General features: G+C 34.5%; 1 protein-coding gene across 12 annotated transcripts in view; it reads right to left on the minus strand.

Annotated features, from left to right (window-relative positions):
- WIZ (WIZ zinc finger) overlaps positions 1 to 20,826 on the minus strand; it is a 65,363-nt gene that overhangs the window by 34,002 nt on the left and 10,535 nt on the right. For 5 of the 12 annotated variants that reach the window (XM_039359528.1, XM_039359526.1, XM_039359529.1 and 2 more), the window contains exon 2: positions 17,947 to 18,403. The exons of 2 other annotated variants lie outside the window; for them this stretch is intronic. In XM_039359528.1, the coding sequence (XP_039215462.1) occupies positions 17,947 to 18,322 (376 nt within the window). In that variant the 5' untranslated portion in view covers positions 18,323 to 18,403. The remainder of the gene's footprint in view (positions 1 to 17,946; positions 18,404 to 20,826) is intronic. 5 more of the 12 variants (XM_039359532.1, XM_039359538.1, XM_039359537.1 and 2 more) reach the window with 1 other exon arrangement.

Consider the following 20,826-nt stretch of genomic DNA (forward strand, 5'->3'; position numbering starts at 1 on the left):
ATCGAATGATGCTGAATATCAATCTGAAAGTTTCCTTTCTTGGAGCTTTAGAATTCTATTAGATATAAGCAGTGCTTTTTTTCTTAAAAAAAAAAAAAGGTGCCGGAACTCACACACGTCATACAACCCGCCTTGCCTACCCTACAAGATTCCATCCCAAAAAGGTGCCGGAACTCCATTCTGGGCGCTCTATGAGAAAAAAAGCCCTGGATATAAGTTCCTAAGAATCTGCAAGTTTAGTGGGACATTCTCACTTCCTTTTAAGTTCAAGAAAGGATTTTTTAGGACTAGGCTCCCATTATTGCTTCTATATGGCTGCTATGACCACATCTTTGTACCCCAATGTACAAGGTCTTGTGAATCTGGAGAACTGAAGTAGTCCAAAATGTTCTTATTTACTGTAACTTCCACAAAGATCTATGAGGCAACTTTTCAACTCCCCTTTTTTTTATTGTCAGTGCTAGGGAGAACTGATAATTTCTATAGCCACTACATCCTTTCAGGCTTAAATTGTGACCACCCACACGACAGCTAAATTTATCACTGCAATAGTTAAAACTAAGTAACAATCAACTTCAGACTCAACCTGATAGCTCAGTGTCCTTGGATAATTTTATTTTTCTTTCCCTTCTCTTTCTCTATATTCTCATTTAATATAACCCTAAATTATGATAATAATAAACTACTAGGTATTAAGTAAGCATCATTAACTATGCCTGCAGTATCCTGGTAGAACTTTATTACTGTATTGTATAGCTCTGCATTTTATCAGCATATATTGAATTAGCTAAAAAATTTAATATATTACTATTTAAATACTATATTAGACTGTTTTACCACAATATAGTTTGGTATATGCTTCAATTTTCTCTCTATATATATGTTTGGTACTCCAGTTCTTACCCGTTCTATTAACTTTCTCCTCCTTTTTCCTCTCTTTTTTTGTGTAAATTGTTCAGCTACCTTTATCTCATTCACCTTCCACTCCTATAATATTGTTACTGAATTGTACCTACAGTACATCAAGTCATTGGCTATAATAAAGGATTTTATTTGAATAAGAAATCTGCTTGTTTCATCTTAGGTTAGATGTATAATTTTACATCTATAATCTTACTCTACTTTTGGTCTGCTTTTACAATTTAAAATGATCAATTCTAATGATAGTTCATCTATCAATCTTGGTTTTTTCCTCATTTATATATGGCTATAAGTACCATGGCAGAGCAGATAAATTATATGGGTGAGTCACAAATGGGAAGTCTCAATGATCTGCATATTGCAGCCCCCTTCACATTCGCCCACGTTGATATCAAAAAGTTACAATACAATATTTCATGGAAGACTTTTCTGAGAGATATGATGGAGAAGGAAAGAAAATCTAATTATTCTTCCTGTAGCTCTATACTTTTCCTGAAAATGAGCTCCACTGAAAGCCCTGGAAACAGTGGTGAAAGGCTGAGTCTTCCTCTTTCTACTATTTTCCGTTAACATCCCACTCTCATAGGCATGACAAAAACCAGAAGCAAAGGAGAGACTGCTCAAAGAACATACTGCTCAAGGTGCATACATGAAAAATGTAAGAATTTGTAAATTAAACAGAGAATGGTTTCTTCATTTGCTTTGCCAATTTTTTAAAACTCCTTTTTGATGCCAAATTTTAGTGATATGTGTCTATGTATGTGAGAGGGAGAATGAGTTAAAAGGACTAATAAGAGAACCTAGCAGCTATTCTGTTTGTGTGTGTGTGTTAGTGTGGGTCTGTGTATTTACACATGCTCATAAACATTGCAAAGCAATTGTAACTCAACAGAAACTACCTATTGGGCAGAAAGGCTGCAATATTTTATTTAATTGAATATGATTTATATGCTAGATAATTAGCTGCCTATGCTCTATTGCAGGGGTATCAAACTGCTGGCCTGCAGGCCAGATGCATCATAGCAAAACTATGCCCACCCCATTGCTGGCAATGGCAAAAAAGTTGTGATACGTCACAACACGTCACGTGATGTTGCGAGTTTGACACCCCTGCTCTATAGATTCAAATAAATATTATTTATTGTGGGAAGTCAGTCCCCTGAGAGAAGGAAATATTAAAAGGACAGAATATTATATTTCCGCAAAGGATCTTAAAAAGGCAGAAAAGCATGCCCAGTTTTTTTTAATAGCCCCAAGTCTCCCTCCCCCAAGCAGAAACCAGTTCTGTAGAAATGCAGATTAATAATCCATTCAGGAAGGTTGGAACCCTCAAGATAGAAGATTAAGAAGACACCTAAAATCTACACCCAAACTAAGACAGGATATAATAGAATTAATCCACAGATGCCAAAAGGGCACACTCAGATTCAGGTCAAAGTACATGACACAGGAAATACAAAGCCTCAAACAGGAACAAGAAGCAACCTCAAGAGCCCCAAAGGGTATAAAAACCCACTCCCTACATGTGTTCTCTTTCTTTTCTTCCAGAGCCATCATGTCTGGCTCTCCTCTTCAATAAACTACAACCTTCTTTCTAAAGCAGTCACCATGTTGTTTATTCCCAGCTTGGACTGAACCATGATGAAGACTTTTCCTTCAACATTATTTTAAATGTATATTAAAAGATATACAATGGCTTTTGAAAAATATGTACAATGTAGGTTGGTCTATTAATGTTTTGGAATTAACAAGAACTAATATAAGTTTAGATGCTTGATTTGCAAGAAGTATATCTTTAAAATATATTTTTAAACTTTGTACTTCCACTTCTTAAAAATCCCTGAGTATTAGAGAAAATGCTGTTAGAAGAACTGAGCAATTGGAAAAAATCATCCTTATAAGAGACATAGGAAAATACATTTTAGAGTATTAAAGATGGAGCTCTTCAGGCAAAACAGCCAAATACAGATAAAGCAGACAATGGCAGAGGTAGAGCTTCAGAATTCTTTTGTTCATAGGAGCTTCAGAACATTCTATTTTTAGAAACTTTTAGAGGAAAAACAGAGCAATTTATCTTCTAGTGAATATGAAACTATACTTAGGCTATAAGACTTCACTTCTTGGAAACAGCAAGAAATGAATTTAATATTTTGATCTTAGCACAGCAACAACAGTTTACGTCCATAGTAATCTAAAACAAAGTCTGCATCTTAATAAATACTAAATTTTAGAAAAGGTTGAATAAATGCATAAAACAAAACCAGATTCTCCCTTTATCCATAGATTCAAACACTGATTGATTCAAGTGGCAAAACATTCCAAAATCTAAATAGAACAATATGGTACATTATTTTTTTTAAAGCAACAATTAGGACAATCTAATTATATACGACAAGAAAATACAACATATTTCTCACTCATTAACAAACATAAGATATATTGAGTACTCATTAATATACGATATAATAAAAGTCACAAGAAGTTATAACCCTCCAGATTTTTAAACATTTATTTTGGTAAAGAGGTCACATATTTAATTATCCATGTGGTCACAGCAGCAAGGATACTATTTGCTCAAAAATGGAAAGCAATGGAAGTACCGAGTGGGGAAGCACTAATAAAGAAAATTATGTATTGCGCAGAACTAGATAGGATAACTAAAAGATTAAAAAAATCAGGAAGAAACAGAATTTTATCAAATATGGAATAAATTTTATAGATGGAGGGGAAAAAATGGAGGTCACAGTAAAGAGATAAACTGAGATAGAGACTAGAAATGTATAGTTGTATATAGGTATATTATATGTAATTAATGTACAATGTGGACTGAGATATCAGTCAAAGACGATTTACCATGTTCAATGTTTTTAATCCTTTTTCTCTTTGTACTTAATAAAAATTTAAAATTTAATAAATAATAATAATAATAATTTACTCCCGGCTTGGAGCTGGCCCTTATTTTTCTTCCAAGAGTGAATCTTACAGTCAGAAAGCACCATAGCTTTTTATAACTTTCCCAAATTCTGAATTTTATTTATTCTAATTGGAATAAACCCCACCTGAACCCTTAAAAAAAATTATTTTGGCACTGAACAATTTGCTAATCTTTCCAAACCATCACTATGACCACCACCTCCTCCTTTTCCTCCTCCTCCTTACTTTGGACTGACAAACAGCTGCAACTATTCAGGAACATAATGATTAAAATGCTGAAGATCTTTTGAAAATATTCACAGAAACAAAATGTAATGAATTTCCAGGTTTACATTAATTTAGAAACTGCTTGTAATATTTTGTATGTTGTCCATACTGCAACAAATTGTTTCAGTTCATCTAGTTCTTTCAGAGAAAAGCAATTTTTATTTCATTATGTGGTCAGAGGTTATCACAGTCTTAGAAACTTTGAGAATACAATGTTAGAGTACAGACAGATAAACATTTTCATTCCTTATTTTTAAATGTCATAGTGGGTCATAGTTTTTCAAACAGTATATTTTCTTTATAGTTCTAACATTTTATACAGATTATCAATCTTTTAAATTTTAAGAAATAGAAACAAGACAACCCTAAACTAAAAACAATACTCATATTTTACCATTTTGTTTACACTAGCCCTGCACAGCTTAGTCAAGGAAAAAATCACAATGATCAATTAAAAATCCTGGCAGGCCACTAAGAAATACCTGGAGAATAGAATAGAATAGAATAGAATAGAATAGAAAGCAGGAGTAGGAGTAGGAATAGGAATAAGCTTTTCCACAGCTAGCAGAGGAGCAGAAACACTGGAGTTGGCTATATGTAGTGGTGAAACATGGAAATGCGGTATATAAGTCTCATAAATAAATAAATAAATAAATGCTCAGCAGCATGCCTTTTGGGGTGGCTACAGCAGTTGTAAATTTACTATTGTTTAAAAAACAATGGGCTGCAAAAGCCTGCTCGGCAGGCTCCAGACCTCATGTGCAGGCCTGTTTTAGACCAATCTATAAGAAAGATCTACTGAATTATTCCTTAATTTCACTTTGATTTGTATATTTTTCTATTTAGATGTTTCAGAAGGCCAGGAGAAATTGCAGCTCCAAAATGTTTTCCATTTTCCTACTTTATTGTATAAAGATGCTTAGTTTTCATAATTCTCATCATTCTGATATTATTTTCATTGCAGTTATTCTGAGTAGGTGAGAAAGTCTCATCAGCTTTCATATTTACAGTACATTTTAAAGACTGGGTGAATTATAGAAAGACATTGGAATTTCCTCCACAAGAGATTTTTTTTTTAATATAAAAGATACACTCAGATGTTACCATTAGCTATGCCCCAGCAAGTCAAGATTGACTCCTGGTGATTGTGTAGAACAAACCTTGCAGTAATTATCTATTTTTAGTGATAATCTGCAGTTCTTATCTGCTGTCTTCCCTTTCATTATGCCAAAGATAGTATTTGCTTCTATTTTATCACCTGCTCACATCATATGCTCAAAATATATGAACGTATACTCGCCATTGGTCTATAACCAATTGGTCCTCTTGCAGTCCATGGTATTCTTGATAAAGATTTCCAAATCCATGATTCAAAAATATCTATGTGCTTTCTTTTTCAGTGTTCAGCTTTCATGCTGTGCATTGCCAGCATTAGGACCATTGCTTTTATAATTCTGATTGTTATTGACATTTAAATGTCTGTGATTTTAATCTGAGCCTTTCCTCATTTACATGTAAACTCTGGCAAAAACATGCCATTACAGCCTCTTTTTGCTGCTATGACCCTCGTAACATTTCCTTCATTTGATCCCCAGCCTATATTTGAAGCATTGTTAAATCATCTTTTTGCTGTAATAGTGGAAAAATGATGTTTCCCTCTTATCTAACATAGGTTTTGCCATGGGTATGCTCTGATGCACTTCACTGACCTTTCTACCAATTTCACATTCAGATGACTCCTAGGAAATAGGAACAATCTGGTACTTATTGGCATTAGACTAGTGCATGCATACTTGGGTGGGCATTGTCTTCTAAGGTCACCTGGGTCATCCTGAACATGGGGGGGGGGGTAACATGCTGAAGCAGCTCTCTCTGTTTTCTTTCACAGCTTCGTGTATCTGCCAGGTGCTGTTCAGAATGCTTTTGGATCTTGATTTAGCGCTGTTCCAGAACATAATAATATTACAGGATAGCATTAAATTCCTGTCCAAAGGAGTTCAACTTTCAACTAGTATCAAATGATAATTATATTCTCTTTAAATACACCAAGAGCAAAATTCACATTATTGGCGGCAATAGGCTGCCTCTGTAAACCACTTAGAGAGAGCTGTGAAGCGGTATACAATAAGTTTAAATGCTATTGCTAAGTCTAAGTGTTATTGCTAATAGGAAAGGGTTTTTTTTTTTTTGCTAATCTGCTACACAAATTGGAAACCTCCTACATCTTTTTTTTTAAGCTATTCAATAGACTGTTATGCATTTTCCATATAGAACAAAGGGGGAATGCTGATAATACTCTTATTTCTGGCAAGATGGTTTTATCAAAATCAATTTTAATTAAAAGCCCATCACAGAGGGCTTATAACAAATAGTATACACATCAGAATGGTGCAAACAACAGCGTTTTTCATACTGATGTTTAAAGTAAAAATGTCAGGGGTCAGCTAATGTTGCATTTACAGTGAACCATGTGCTATAGAAAAAAAATTCAAAATGAAGTAGATACTATTTATGGCATCAAAATAATATTGTTTCTGTAGCTCTGTATATTTATCTATTTAGCAGTATTTTTATGCCCATACAGCCCATACATAGGAGACATCTTGTATTCACAGATTAGGTTCAGGGCCTCAAGTGTCAGGTATTAGGAGCTACCAACTTGTGGGTAAAATTAAAGATGAACCTTGGAAGTGCTCTAGGTAGAAGTAGTCCTTGTTTAGCTACTGCCTTGTATAGCAACTGTTCACAGTTATGACGGTGATGAAAAAATAAATTTGTGACCAATCCTTGCATTTACACTGCATTCAGAAAGTATTCAGGCCCCCTTTACTTTTGTCAATTTCGTTATGCTGCAGCCTGATTCTACAGTTGTTGAAATTCATTTTTTTCCTCATTAATTTACACTCAGTACCTCATAATGACAAAGTGAAAACAGAATTTTAGAAATGTTGGTAAATAAAGGTTTTAATGAAAACACAAATTTCATTTGGCATTAATGATTCTGTCATGAGAGCCATTTTGGTCTAGTGATCAAGGAACTGGCTAGAAACCAGGAGACCTATGAGTTCTAGTCTCACCTTAGGCCTGAAAACCAGCTAGGTGACTTTGGGTTAGTCACCTCAGCCCAACTTACCTCAAAGGTTGTTATTGTGAGCAAAGTAAAAGGAGGAAGGAGTATTAGATATTTTCATTGCCAGCATTATTTTTAAAAATAATAAAGGCAAGATGAAAAATAAAAAATAAAATAAAATTCACCAGCTTTAGATAAAATAAGCTATCAGCTACATTACATTTTGCCAAACTAAGAACAAAATTTGAAGACAGACTATACCCGTGCTAAATTCATTCAAAAATTCTGTAACATCAGTGAGAAAATGTGAGCAGACTATGTTATAGTCCTTTAGAAATATCACCATCCAACAGTGGTCTTCTCTGCTGCTGAATTAAATGCTATTCTCCCATCCTTTAGTTAGCACAAATCCTTACTGTATAAATTTTGTTCTCCTCAAAACTGATCCCTCATCTACCTCTGTTCCAATTTACTGTTAATGATATTCCTCTGATTTTTGTGCGTGCAGCACATGACAAGCAAACAGACCATTCAGTTCCTTCAGCTTTACCATCCTTCATCCATTACTCATGGTACTAAAACAAGAATGGGCAGGTTTTGATATGCAGGCTGTGACTCTTCTAGTTTCTGTCATAAGTTAAATAGTGTAAAAAATAATATATTTTGTTTGGTATGATGAAGTTAGTTGAATCACAATGAGCACTTTTACTCTAATTTCTGTCCTCTTTCTTTTTTCTCTTTGCATAGGTAACAACGTTCACATTCCTCCATGCTTTGGTTGAAAAGCAAGTCAAGCTCTTGAGGGTGACAACTGCAGAAGAGTTGTCTCCTTCAAGAGGCTGCCTGGAACTGGAGTGGAGAAAGTGTGCCTACGTCAATCTAAAACTGCTAGTAAGCACCACTCAGACCTGACCATTTACTGCTGACCTGATATGTGTGATAAAGCATAACAAATTTTACATAGTGGGCTGATTCTGCCCATTGCCAGGAGTTCAATTGCACCGGCTCAAGGTTGATTCAGGCTTCCATCCTTCCGAGGTCAGTAAAATGAGGACCCAGATTGTTGGTGGCAATATGCTGATTCTGTAAACTGCTTAGAGAGTGCTGTAAAGCACCATAAGTTTAAAATGCTATTATTGTTGCTGCTACTCATGGGCTGGAGTTAAAATGGCAGAAAAAGGATATTGCCAAGGTATATTTGTGCATGGTTAGACACGTCTTTAGATATTAACACTCTGACAGACACTAATTATTGAAAGAAGCACTAACAACTAGTGAAGGAACAGATTTGTCCTGTAGATTATTCACAAGAGTGCTATTTGAGGGAGGACACCTGGTTTTTAGACAACATGTAATATGGATAGTCCTCGACTTATGACCACAATTGAGCCCAAAATTTCTGTTGTTAAGTGATTCATTTAAGTGAGTTTTGCCCCATTTTACGACCTTTCTTACCACAGTTGTTAAGTGAATCACTGCAGTTGATAAGTTAATAATCCAGTTGTTAAGTGAATCTGGCTTCCCCATTGACTTTGCTTGTCAAAAAGCTGCAAAAGGTGATCACATGACCTTGGGACACCGCAAGAGTTATAAATTTGATCCAGTTGCCAAGCATCTGAATTTTGATCACATGATCATGGGGATGCTGCAAAGGTTGCAACTGTGAGAAACGGTCATAAGTCACATTATTCACTGCCACTGTAACTTTGAACGGTCACGAAGTGAACTATTGTAAGTCAAAGACTATCTGTATAAGAAATTACATAAATAATCAGCGATGACTGAAAAGTTGAAAGTTGAAGGAAACCTCATGAATATATTCATGAAATTGCCAAGAACTAAGTTTAATTTTAAAGAGCCTTTACTTCTAAGCAATTACATTTTCACTGAATATGCAAAATATTTTTAAAATTTACAGTTTCTGTTAACAAAATACTGTAAAACATAATGGGGTCAATGGATTATCATTAGTGTAACATATATTATTCTAAATAACGTACTATGACAATAGGCAACACTTCATTGGCCTAAGATTCCAATTGATGTGTCTAGTATTCCATGTCTGCTTTTTCATGGTTTCTGCTTTCCAAGACTATCACAGTCTTGGTTTACTTAAAGCTATGAAAGCTATGTTATTATCTCTTTCATACAGGTTTGCATTTGTATGAGTTGTTACTCTGCTGTTTTTTAAATATTCTTCCAAACAATTATTTTTGCTTTTTTTTCTTTTAGATCAAATAAATTTAAAATTCTGTTCAATTTTCTCTTTATAGTAATGAGAATTATTTTATATCATTTTATATTGCTGTAATTTTGAAAAGGAATTCCCAGGTATATGTGATACTGGTCTTAATGTGTTGCTTTTGTTGTTTAGCCATTTTTTTTCATTTAATATTATTTATCAGCTAAATCCTTTCAGTTTTTTTAATCTGACTATTTACTTCTATCATGTGGGGATCTTCCTGCTTTTCCAATTGGCTTGTACTCAAGGTATTTTGTAACAAATTGGAATCCCATTACATAATTTTCATATATTTTTATTGAACATTTGCTTTTCTATGTATACTGTAACTATCAGTATCAACAGAGATTGATTAATGATTATGATAGCAATGTTGGAAATGTCAAATTTACCTGCCCCTCATTGACCATGATATCATCTTCTCCCAACCAGGTGTATTTTAATCCACCTTATTATCAACATCTCCTCATAGCACAAATCTCTAGAAATTCATATTCCACAGTTTTTCAAAAATACATTGGAAGGGATAGCAAGATGCTAGGTGGTATTTGCTTTCAATTCTAAATCCAGAGGAGGTCTTCCTAAACAACTTACAGCTCAATAATATTGACTGAAGATATGATGGTTTTTAGCATTCAAAGTTCCTCATTCCTGCTGCTCAGTCAAAAAACATCCATTGTCAAACTTAAAATTTAAATATCACAAATTCAGTAACACGATTACAACTTCCTCAGAGAAGGGAACTAAAAGAGACAGTTGTTAGGAAGAAAGAGCAGCATATTATGAAAGAGATCCTTGTGTGCTGGCTGTCAGAGACTTACGAGATGCTGGCTGAACTGAATTACCCTCAGTGTGATATCAGGATAAAAGCAAGAGAATTTTGGTCAGCAGGACACACATTATAAGATCATTTTTCTCACTTTAGCGAACTATCCTGAATACCTCCTGCTCCATCAGCTAAGCCACCAAGGCCTTTGCTTGCAAGCACTAAGAACAGGTTTTGTAAAAGCAGGTTTACATTGGCATTTACAGGTCATCTTCTGTATTAGTGAGATTATGTACTATTTACAATCCACTCCAGTAATATTCACATGGGTGGTTAAAAAAAAAAAAAGCATAAACAGTTCAAAATGTAAAGTGAGCTTGGAGTTCTGTCAGTGTTATTTGGATTTTTTTTTGTCTAGTAATTAGCCTAACTTAAGTTAATATATTATGTCAAAAGTCAAAGTCTATATATATCAATATATGTATTTAGATAATTTAAGGCTTTATCTGAGATGTTCTATCCTAATGTCAGACATCAGTCTTTGCAGTCTATATTGGAAACTATTAACTCAAACAAGAATCTATGTAACAATTTATTTATTGTGCTGTATTTACTTAAAAGATGGTAAAAAACATGGTAACCCAAGATTTCCAGTAAAGAAATTACTTTCAAATAAGATATTGCCAGTTATCTGAAGTAGGCAATGTCAAGTAACAGATGCAATAAAGATTCCATGAGTGTTCTTCATTGTTGCAAGGCAGAAGAACAGAATCTTGATAACCTATTGATTTTTCTCTATTTCATTTTATACTAAGCAAAATCAGGAAAGAGGATATTTTGAGTTTCTTTCTCAAAAGCCCTCTTTCTCAGGACTGAACAATCTTCTAATCTTACTAGTTGAATAATTCCTTCTCCCCTCCCCTGTTTATAGACTTTCACAGATACTCATAGTTAGGGAATTTGGAGTGGAAAAATCTCTTGCTCATTTTCTCCCAATTTTTCTTTGTATAAGTCTGGAAGCCTGCCTGTTTTGTGGAGGACAGGCAGTCCACATCTTTTCCTCTTTTGATTGGTCTTTCCTGTCAGTGCCACAAGTAATTCTCACACCTACTGTATCAAGTTGGGTGTTATTGTTGCTATACAGCACCTGAAAGTAATTGAAGTATTAATAATGTAAGTATTTCTATAAAAAGGATCACTCTTCTCAGATACATCCCTTGTGTTTTTATTCAACAATTTAGCACTGTATTTGATTTGGAAAATATCTCATGTATCTTGCAGACTTCCATTTTAGTTTAAGGAATTAAATATTAATTAAAAATGAGTTGATCTCCATGTTATATCTCTGCAGTTGTTGCCTTCTGCAGATTCATATATGCTCTAGAAAAGCTTTGGTATATTCCACAGTATATCTATAAAACATATTGCCAAATACTAAACTTTAATATTACCAAATGGCAAAATAAATTAGTTGTGTTAACTAATTAGATCCGTTTTAAGTGTAAATTAAATTGAAGTTAATTTGCCTCAACTTTTTGAGTAAAATAGCACATATATATTCCAAGAAATAGACCTCAGTCCACAAAAAATTGGCAGAAAATCTGCAATTTGTCTTGAGAGACAGAATGGTTCCAGTGTTTGCAATATGGCACAGTTTCCTTACATAGATCAAGGACTGAAGAATGAATTATCTGCTAAGAGGAAGACTATGTAAGGGAAAAGAAAAACAACTATGGAGGGTCTAGGTCAGGAGTAGGCAACCTTGGCTCTTTTATGACTTGTGGACTTCAACTCCTAGAATTGCTACCCCTGGTCTAGGTCAAAGATAAGCAACAGTATTATTAAGATGCTCTGGGCTTCAATTTTCATAATCACTTGTCACTGACCATGCTGGAATAGTTGATGAGGGTAACAGATCTAGAACATGGCAGATCTTTGATTTTACATATGCCAAAATAAATTTTTATAGAGATTCTGAAAAGGATTTTTGTAAGAGTAAAAAAAATATTTTTCAAATTTCTGAGATATATATGTGATAACCGATCTCATTCTTACGATATAGAGATGTTATTAATTTCTCATTCTTTTATCAATTACTTTTTATATTAGCTGACATAACAGTTTGAATTTCTGAACTATACAACTTTTATTTTGGAAAGCTCCTTTGCTGTTAAAAAACACATATTGAGTATGATTGCATATAAATATTAGTTATAATTTATAAAATACTTGTCCTGCTCTTTTCATTAAAGATATTAGGGACTATATAGGTGTCTATTAAGTAAGAAAAGAAGGATAAAAAAGAGATTTAGGAATACTATATTCTAAAAAGCTGGCTTCAATAGCTAGAATTTTTAGATATTTATGAGACCATTTTAATGCATTCTATCACCAAACAAGCAGTTATTTTAGAATGATTTACATCTTAAAAATTATTTCCTAAAGAAATATTTACAAAATTATTACTACTGTATATTGTAATATTCACAATGCTGTATATTGTAATATTCACAATATTTCTAACTAAACATAATCTTTATAAAATCTATGAGTACAACCCAAAATGTTGGGTCATGTATTTTACATCTATAGAATTACATTTACTAAGTCTGTCAGGCATGAAAGACCAGGTCCACATGTGAATATTCAATTTATATGATTTGTTGCTAAAGGTCTATGCACAGGAATCTTTTCAACTAATGTTTAGCACCTGCTTAGAATTAGATAAGAATCAACAGACTCAAGAGGATTAGACTTAGTTCTCTTGTGACTACCTAGGGCAGTGTTTCTCAACCTTGACAATTTTAAGGCATGTGGACTTCAACTCCCAGAATTCCATAGCCAGCATTGCTGGCTGTGGAATTCTGGGAGTTGAAGTCCACATGCCTTAAAATTGTCAAGGTTGAGAAACACTGACCTAGGGCTTCTAAGCTGATTCCCCTTTTCACTTCACCCCTAGGCTCTGCTATCTTTTCTTCTACTGAAACACAAATTTCTTCTTGGGTTTAAAGATATAAGGATTTAACCAGATCACTTACATTAAATTAAAAGCTATAATCTAATGGTATTTTGAAACATCTTTTACTTAATTCATTAATTTTTACTTCTATATAAGTGCAATTAGGCAAGGTACCAGGTAATTGTCTAGGAATACAAAGTGGAAAAAACATTCAAGAAGAAGGCAATGGCAAACTACACTTCCAATGCTACCAAGAAAACTCCATGGATGTAATCATCAAGAATTGAGATCAGCTCCAGGATTTTTTTAATTATAAACATCTAGAGCAGTAGTCCCCAACCTTTTAAACACCAGTTTTGACACCAGGGACCAGTTTTGTGGAAGATAATTTTTCCATGGATTGCGACCGGGGAGGAGGACAATGCAATTTAGATCCCTCACACACACAATTTACACTAAGGTTTGTGCTCCTCCATTGGGAATCTAATGCCTGATGATCTGAGGTGGTGATGCTAGCAATGGGGAATGGCTGCAAGAACAGATGAAGCTTTGCTTGCCCACCTGTCACTCTCCTCCAGCTGCAAGGCTTGATTTCTAACAGGCCACGAACCATTACCGGTCCGTGGCCCAGGAGTTGGGACCCCTGATCTAGAGATTTACAAACTAAAAGTCAGTGGCTACAAAAATAGTATTTTGACTCTGTCAGGTAGAAAGAAATGTCAACAGTGCTTATTAAAAGCAAACTATCAACTATCCATAAGCTGAAGCTGAATCATTGTAAAGATCAAGTATCCAAAACACATAAAGTATCAGTAAAGATCAACATATGGCTAAGTATATGTTTCTGTTGCAATATGGGCTGATATTTGGATCTTCGCACTTTTGACATGGTGCAGCAGGTAACTCAAATTACAGTACAATGCAAAATTTATAATAATTGAAATCAAACCTCAAGTATTGTTCTCTATTTCTCTCTTTCAAAAAACGAACATTGAAAAAGAACATTTCTTGTCTTCAGTTTTACCAGCAGAAACAGGATCACAAACACATCGTAGGCCAAAAAAGCTACACTGGGACAGAGGCCCATTGTTTTTTAGCAGCCTTAAGAATTCTGTTAATGCAAGACAGGATTAGCCGTCTTGCACTGCATTTAGAGTTTATTTTAAAAAGAGACACATAAATTTAACAAAATATTAACTTTGTATCCATATAATTACAAAATTATATAAATGTATTTTAATAAGCTTTTTAAAAAAATCTTAAGAGGTACAAGTACAAGGTCATGGTCTCCAGAAGTTTAGAAACCGTTGTAGAAAATAGTTCATTCATCAAAATTATAGCAGCAAAAATGTAATCTATCTTTTCATGCATACAAGGATATGTCAATTTCTTCCCTCATTCCAAAAACATGGCATCCACTTCCAGAGTATGGTCAGCAGTTTTACTAAGCAAATATAGTCCATGTTTAGTGACCATAGTTGAGACTGGCAACTCTGTCACTAAGCAAAGCAACTGTTACAGTAAGTGGGTCACTGCGCTTTCTGGCTCAAAACTGACAAGAGGGGGCGTTGTCTTACCTGAACGCCTTTTCTCAGCATGATGATGGAGAATAATCAGTTCATACTTTTCACTTTTGCCTACTTCCTAACCTCCCTCCCTTCCCTCCTTTGGAATAGTAACCCCAGAACTGGGATAATTAACAAGAAGGAATCAATATTTGTATTTACATTCATTTGAGAGGAAGGGATTATAAGAGAATAAGCAAGCTCTCAATGGGAATAAATAGTGAAAGCAATACTGGCACTGGCAGCTTCAAGTGCATTACGCAAACAGCCTGCTGTATTCCCCACTATGCCTCTTATTACTCTCTTGTAGTCCTTTCCTCTCTAAACTTTCCACTGGGGGAGGGGATGAAATCAAGCATAGGAGAAATTACCTATGGTAATTGCTTTGTTTTTTCTCCCTCCCCCTCACCTCCTGCTGGCACCCTCACAGAAAGGAGAGATTGGAGAATAAATAGGCATACAATGGGGAATAAACTAGCCCGTTTGTGTAGCTGCAAACACCAGCACATTGCTTTCAATGTGTATTCTACACTATGTATTTCCTTACTTTCTTGTATTGCTTTCCTATTCAATCTCTCTGCTCAAAAATCAGGAGAGGGAAGAAGTACAATAGGACATTATGTTCTGATGGTAATGCCAATCACATGACTCAGGGACAGTACTGGCATAACTTCAAAAGGTCACTGAAGGAGGCTTCTGGTAAATGAGGATTACCTATAGAAATCTTCTGAAAACAATCATAGAAACTTGCTCACTGAAAACACCACTCTCAATAATAAGATGTTTTATGCTGATCTATCCTTCCAGTGGAAGTTTTCTTCCCCAAACTCTCAGTCTGAATAGGTGCTTCTAGACAAGCAAGGAAACACCTCAACCTATTAAATAAATAAATTTCATACTTGTTCTTCTGGCTAAGCAATTGGCCAGAAATGGGCAATTGGCCAATTTCTAATTCCTCAAAATGCCAATTTGTCACATGTATCCTACAACTGTAATTTTCACTTTGTCCAAATAGTTTAGGTGGGAATTTTATCATGCCATCTCAGGTGCATTGGTTAGGATTCTGAAAGAAGTACCTTTGCAAAAGTTATCTCTGACAAAAAAACTATGGCAGTTTCCTACACAATTTCCTATGCAAAATGTCAGAGATATACCGTTATATATTGCTGAAAGGAGAATGTTCATTAAAGACATAATAAACCAAAATAAAATATGTGATTTCTGATCCAATTTCCAGGTGCACCACATATTGAACTGCAAATATCAACTTTTAGCTAAAAAAAGAATGGCTTTTAGTCATTCTGGCTGTGAAAGGTAAACTTGAAAATGTGTGAGTGAGGCCTAATGAAATTTCACAGCTTGATGGAACACATATTTTAGTGCTCTGCATATTTCTCTTTGTTTCTTCATGACCAGCAGGAGCTAACAAAGTTGGCAAGAAAAGAAGAAACAGGCTAACAGAAAGACATACATACATACATATATAAATTTAGCTATTTCTGACATGCCATTTGGAAAACATTTGAGCAGCCATTCATTTTTCTTATATATAAATAAAAATATCCACGGATGGATTCTCAGTCCATAATTAAGTACCAAAGAAGCAATAATCATAGCAGATATAAAAATATAATAGAGATCAGGGTTAATAATACTGTAACCAGTTTTTAACATCCAAAATTAATAATTCTGATACATTCCACATAATATTTGCCATAAGAATGGATTACTGTGGGAAAAACTGTTTTTGTCTGTTACAAAAAAAACTACATTGACCATGAAAAAGGATATTTTTTTACAATAAAATAACTCAGCTTGATGGAACACACAGAAAAAGAAATTTTATAGAGTTCCAAGGAAATTGCGCACAACAACTACTTCAAACACCACAACTCTCCAATGGGCAGAAGAGATTTGATATTGTATTTATTATCACAGTATTAATCATTATTTCTATAATAAATAATTACAGGTAGCCCTCAACTTACAATTCATTTAGTGACTGTTCAAAGTTACAACGGCACTGAAAAAAATGATTTATCACCATTTTTCACACTGATGGCCATTACAGCATCCTCATGGTCATATAATCAAAATTCAGATGCTTGGCAACTGACTCGTAGTTATGACAGTTCCCAGAATTATGCAAACCCGTTTTGCAACCTTCTGACAAGGATTCACTTAACCACGTTACTAACCTAACAACTGCACCGATTCAACTTAACTGTGGCAAGAAAGGTCGTAAAATGGGACAAAACTCACTTAACAAATGTTTCACTTAGCAAAAGAAAGTTTGGGCTCAAATGTGGTCGTAAGTCGAGGACTACCTGTATTGGATTTCTACACCTCCTAAACATCTTCTAACCTCAAATCGTTTTGATTAAGAGTACATTTCCTTGCTTCACTGTAGACATTTGTTAGGAGACAAAACATACACAGTGTTCTACCATGTGGTGCCAATTTGATGCAGCCAAGAGACATGTCCAGAGAAAGCTTTTATTCTGCAATTACTTCAACTGAAATTTAAAAAAAAATCTGTAACCTTAATATGTTTTCCCACTGCTTATTTAATCTTCTACATGAACACAATGCACATAAGCTAAAGAAGAAATTATGAGATGCCTGGACTGTAGGACTGCTAATTAAAAACACTCCAAGACTAGCCCTCCATCTAAAAGATACAGCACACAAGCATTTTTGTGGACTTCCTTCCTACAAGCCTTTTGTGAGATTTAAGGCTTCAGTTCTGCTCCTTAATTCACCTTTTATGAAAAAGAGTCCAAAATATTAGATCCCACCCACATCAGTGCTATCACATACTGTATTTTATGTTCCCAGACAGGGTACAAAGAGAAAGGATTGTCCCCAGCTTGAAAAAGTTTACTCAACCCCATGTGCAGAAATCATTAACAAAAAATGCCCATGCTTCCTAATAAAAAAGGTAAAGGTTTCCACCCTCCAGTTGTGCCCCTAATACTAGGATACATTTTTTTACCCTGTTCCTTTATATCTTAAATAAACATACTACAGCCACGTTACATATTTCCAGCTTTATTCTAATTATCCACAGCATAAGAATCACATTTAGATCTTTCTGTGATTTTGTTCTTGTTAGATAATTCTTTCATTTTCATTTCAGGGTGGCTCTCTGGCCTCCAGCAAGAAATAAAGAGCAAGAAATAAAGCCCTATGAAGCCTGCCATTATGTAGCACTAGACTTACCTGTGACTTCAGAGTCTTCCAAAACAGCATCTGAATCTTGATGAACGAACAGGGATAACAAATTGGTACCCTCTTTATGACTACACATCTCAGACACCTTCCCCTCTCTATTCATTGCTTCTAGTTTCTCTGAAGAATTTGGGACAGCCTCTTTCAGATCAATCCCCCCTTCCTTTGATGCCCTCAACAAAGCTGTATGCTCAAGAGATGTTTTTGCATCTTTTAAAAAAGCAGGAATTCTCGCTTCACCTTGGGGACACTCAAGAGCAATAAGATCCTCTTTGTTTGACACAAGGGTCATTGGCACAGCTTTTTCTTGATCATCCTCATGCTCTTTCTCCTGTTTTGATAAAGCAGTGGAAACCGATTTCTCCATTCCTTGTGGATTCCGCTGTGTCAATTTCACAAACCAAACATCAAGGCTTTGGTGGATTTGCAACAATTACTGCCAGACAACCTATAATAAAAAAGGTATCATAATGTCTCATGTTTAGAATAATTTAGAAGGATGAATTTCACACAAGTCCCTTTTCAAATATGCTGATTGAGATTTAATGTACCTATTACAAATATTCATTATGTGATTTAGAACAAATGTCTTTTATCTAGGAGTAGAGGTCATTTTTGGAGTAGAACAAAGAATTTTGTTCAGCAAATTTGAATAATATACACCAAGTCAAAAAAAAAAAAAATTTTTACAGCCTTGTCTTGCCTGTAAGACAGCTTAACTCACAGATGCCAATCTGTAACATAGGTATCACAGTCTGCAGGAGGATATTGATATATGGCTGGAGTAAACCCAGGAAGTCTGAGATTTCAAGCATCAAACTTGACTTCAGGCATCAAGCTATACTGCCCTATACAGAGGAGACTTGCGTAAAGCCACTTTAATATGTACTGCATAAGACAAGTATATGACATACGGTACATATTTTGCAGTCTTGACTGTTAGAGTTCTACAGTATTAGTGTGCTTTCGACTTGATTTGTGGCACATTGGTGATAGAAATTCTATATAGTGTATAGAACAGTATTTAAAGAAATATATTAATGAGAAGTATGTCTCAGCTGCATTTTATCTATTGCGGAATAATTCGTCAAGTCACATTCTGAAATAAAAGTATAATATGAAGCTTACATGACATGCATGAACAGACAGTTGTCTATATGTATGTATGCATAGGAAGGGAAATAGAAAAAAAGTACTAGCAAGCATATCACTCTCAAACAGGAAGCTCTTACCTCTTGGTCACTAAAACCTGTGACCAGTCTGTATTACAGATACAGACAGTCAGTATTCAATTCAGCTGTGTTATATACGATTAAATATAGAATTGCAATCTACGTACAATTCAATAAAATGCATTTCCTAAAAGGAAAACACAGTTTTCTCCAAATAAACATAACTACCTACACCTAGGATTTATATTGAGTTTATTGAATTACACAGATGAAGATATATTATGGCGCAAAAGTCATATCAAATTAACAATTCTCAAATCCTATGTTATACATATTTTAACATTTCACTCTATTTGTCTATTAATTCCAAACCAATTAAAACATCAAGGGAATTAACTCCTTACTATTCTTTTATATACAGAACTTACTACAAAATAAATCCGAAAAAAACAGTGCCACAACAATAAATAATATTAAACATTAGTTAACTCAATCTTAAAAAACTTTTAAAGAGTCTCAGATAATCAGGTTTATTATCTAACTAAAATAACTATCAGTCAAGGTTTTCTAGGAATGGCATTCTCTACTCAGCAGGTCAGCATTCCAGTAACCACCTGCCAATCTCTATTTGGCAGGAGACACCTTGACCAATTGTCCTGACTATAAGAGGTTCATGTAATTTTGCCATGATTTCTATTATCTTTGCCCAAATAAACTAACTGCCCATGTGACATAACTTCTTTCTGTATAAACTCTTCTTTCAAAGTAAGATAAAACTTGTTGAGATTATATTTGAGTAACTTTTTTAATAAAAAATCCATATCTATATTTAATTTGGAATCCCATGATGTCTTAGATAAGTGCCTCCAACCTTTTTGGCCTGTAAGCCCATTAGAGTTTTGAAGATGATATGGCTGGGTGCTATCATAAAATGCCTGTCATGAATTGTGGCTAATATTTAGTACTGGAACAAAATATTCATTTTTAGAAATGAAAGCAGGCAAAATTAGAATGCAAGCACACTGTTTTAATCCCATGTTTCTTGTATCAGTTCTCAAAAAGAGTAACTAATTTCGTAAAATCACCTCGGAATTTTTTTCAAAAAATAATTTTCCCAAATACATTAACTTTGAAATTACTTCCTTTCAAATGCAAAAATCAGCAAACCCTATAGTGCAAATATAATCATTATTTCACAATCATGTTCAACAATAAATAAATAAAAGGAGAAAGTGAGACAGACCTGATTCACATCCAGGTTTCTTTATCCTGAGTTTCTACATATATGACAATTGGCTATGTTCACATAACTAACCCAGGAACAATAGTTTACAGACAAGAAGGACTTACTCAATTCTAAGCCAGTCCCCTCCCAGCCACATTATCATTTGGTAAGAGTGTAAACCTAGTCACTGTTTTTCTATCTCCAAGATATTACATGTGTATATTCTCTTCATCTATCATACAAATAATCATGCATTCTATTCCTTAATCACACAAATATAGACATACATCTTTTTCTCTTCCACTCTGTAAGGCTGATTCTTCCTCATTGAGTCAACCCTCCAATTTCCTCTCCCAAGCTCTATTTATCTCCCCTTTGTTGGCTCTCCTTACCTTCTCACTAAAATAATAGGATGAATTAAAGTTTAGGCCAGGGGTAGGCAACCCAAAACACTCAAAGAGCCACTTGGACCCG

Source organism: Crotalus tigris, unplaced genomic scaffold, assembly GCF_016545835.1.
Source record: "Crotalus tigris isolate CLP2741 ecotype Arizona unplaced genomic scaffold, ASM1654583v1 scf7180000019078.1875890, whole genome shotgun sequence".
NCBI lineage: Eukaryota > Metazoa > Chordata > Lepidosauria > Squamata > Viperidae > Crotalus > Crotalus tigris.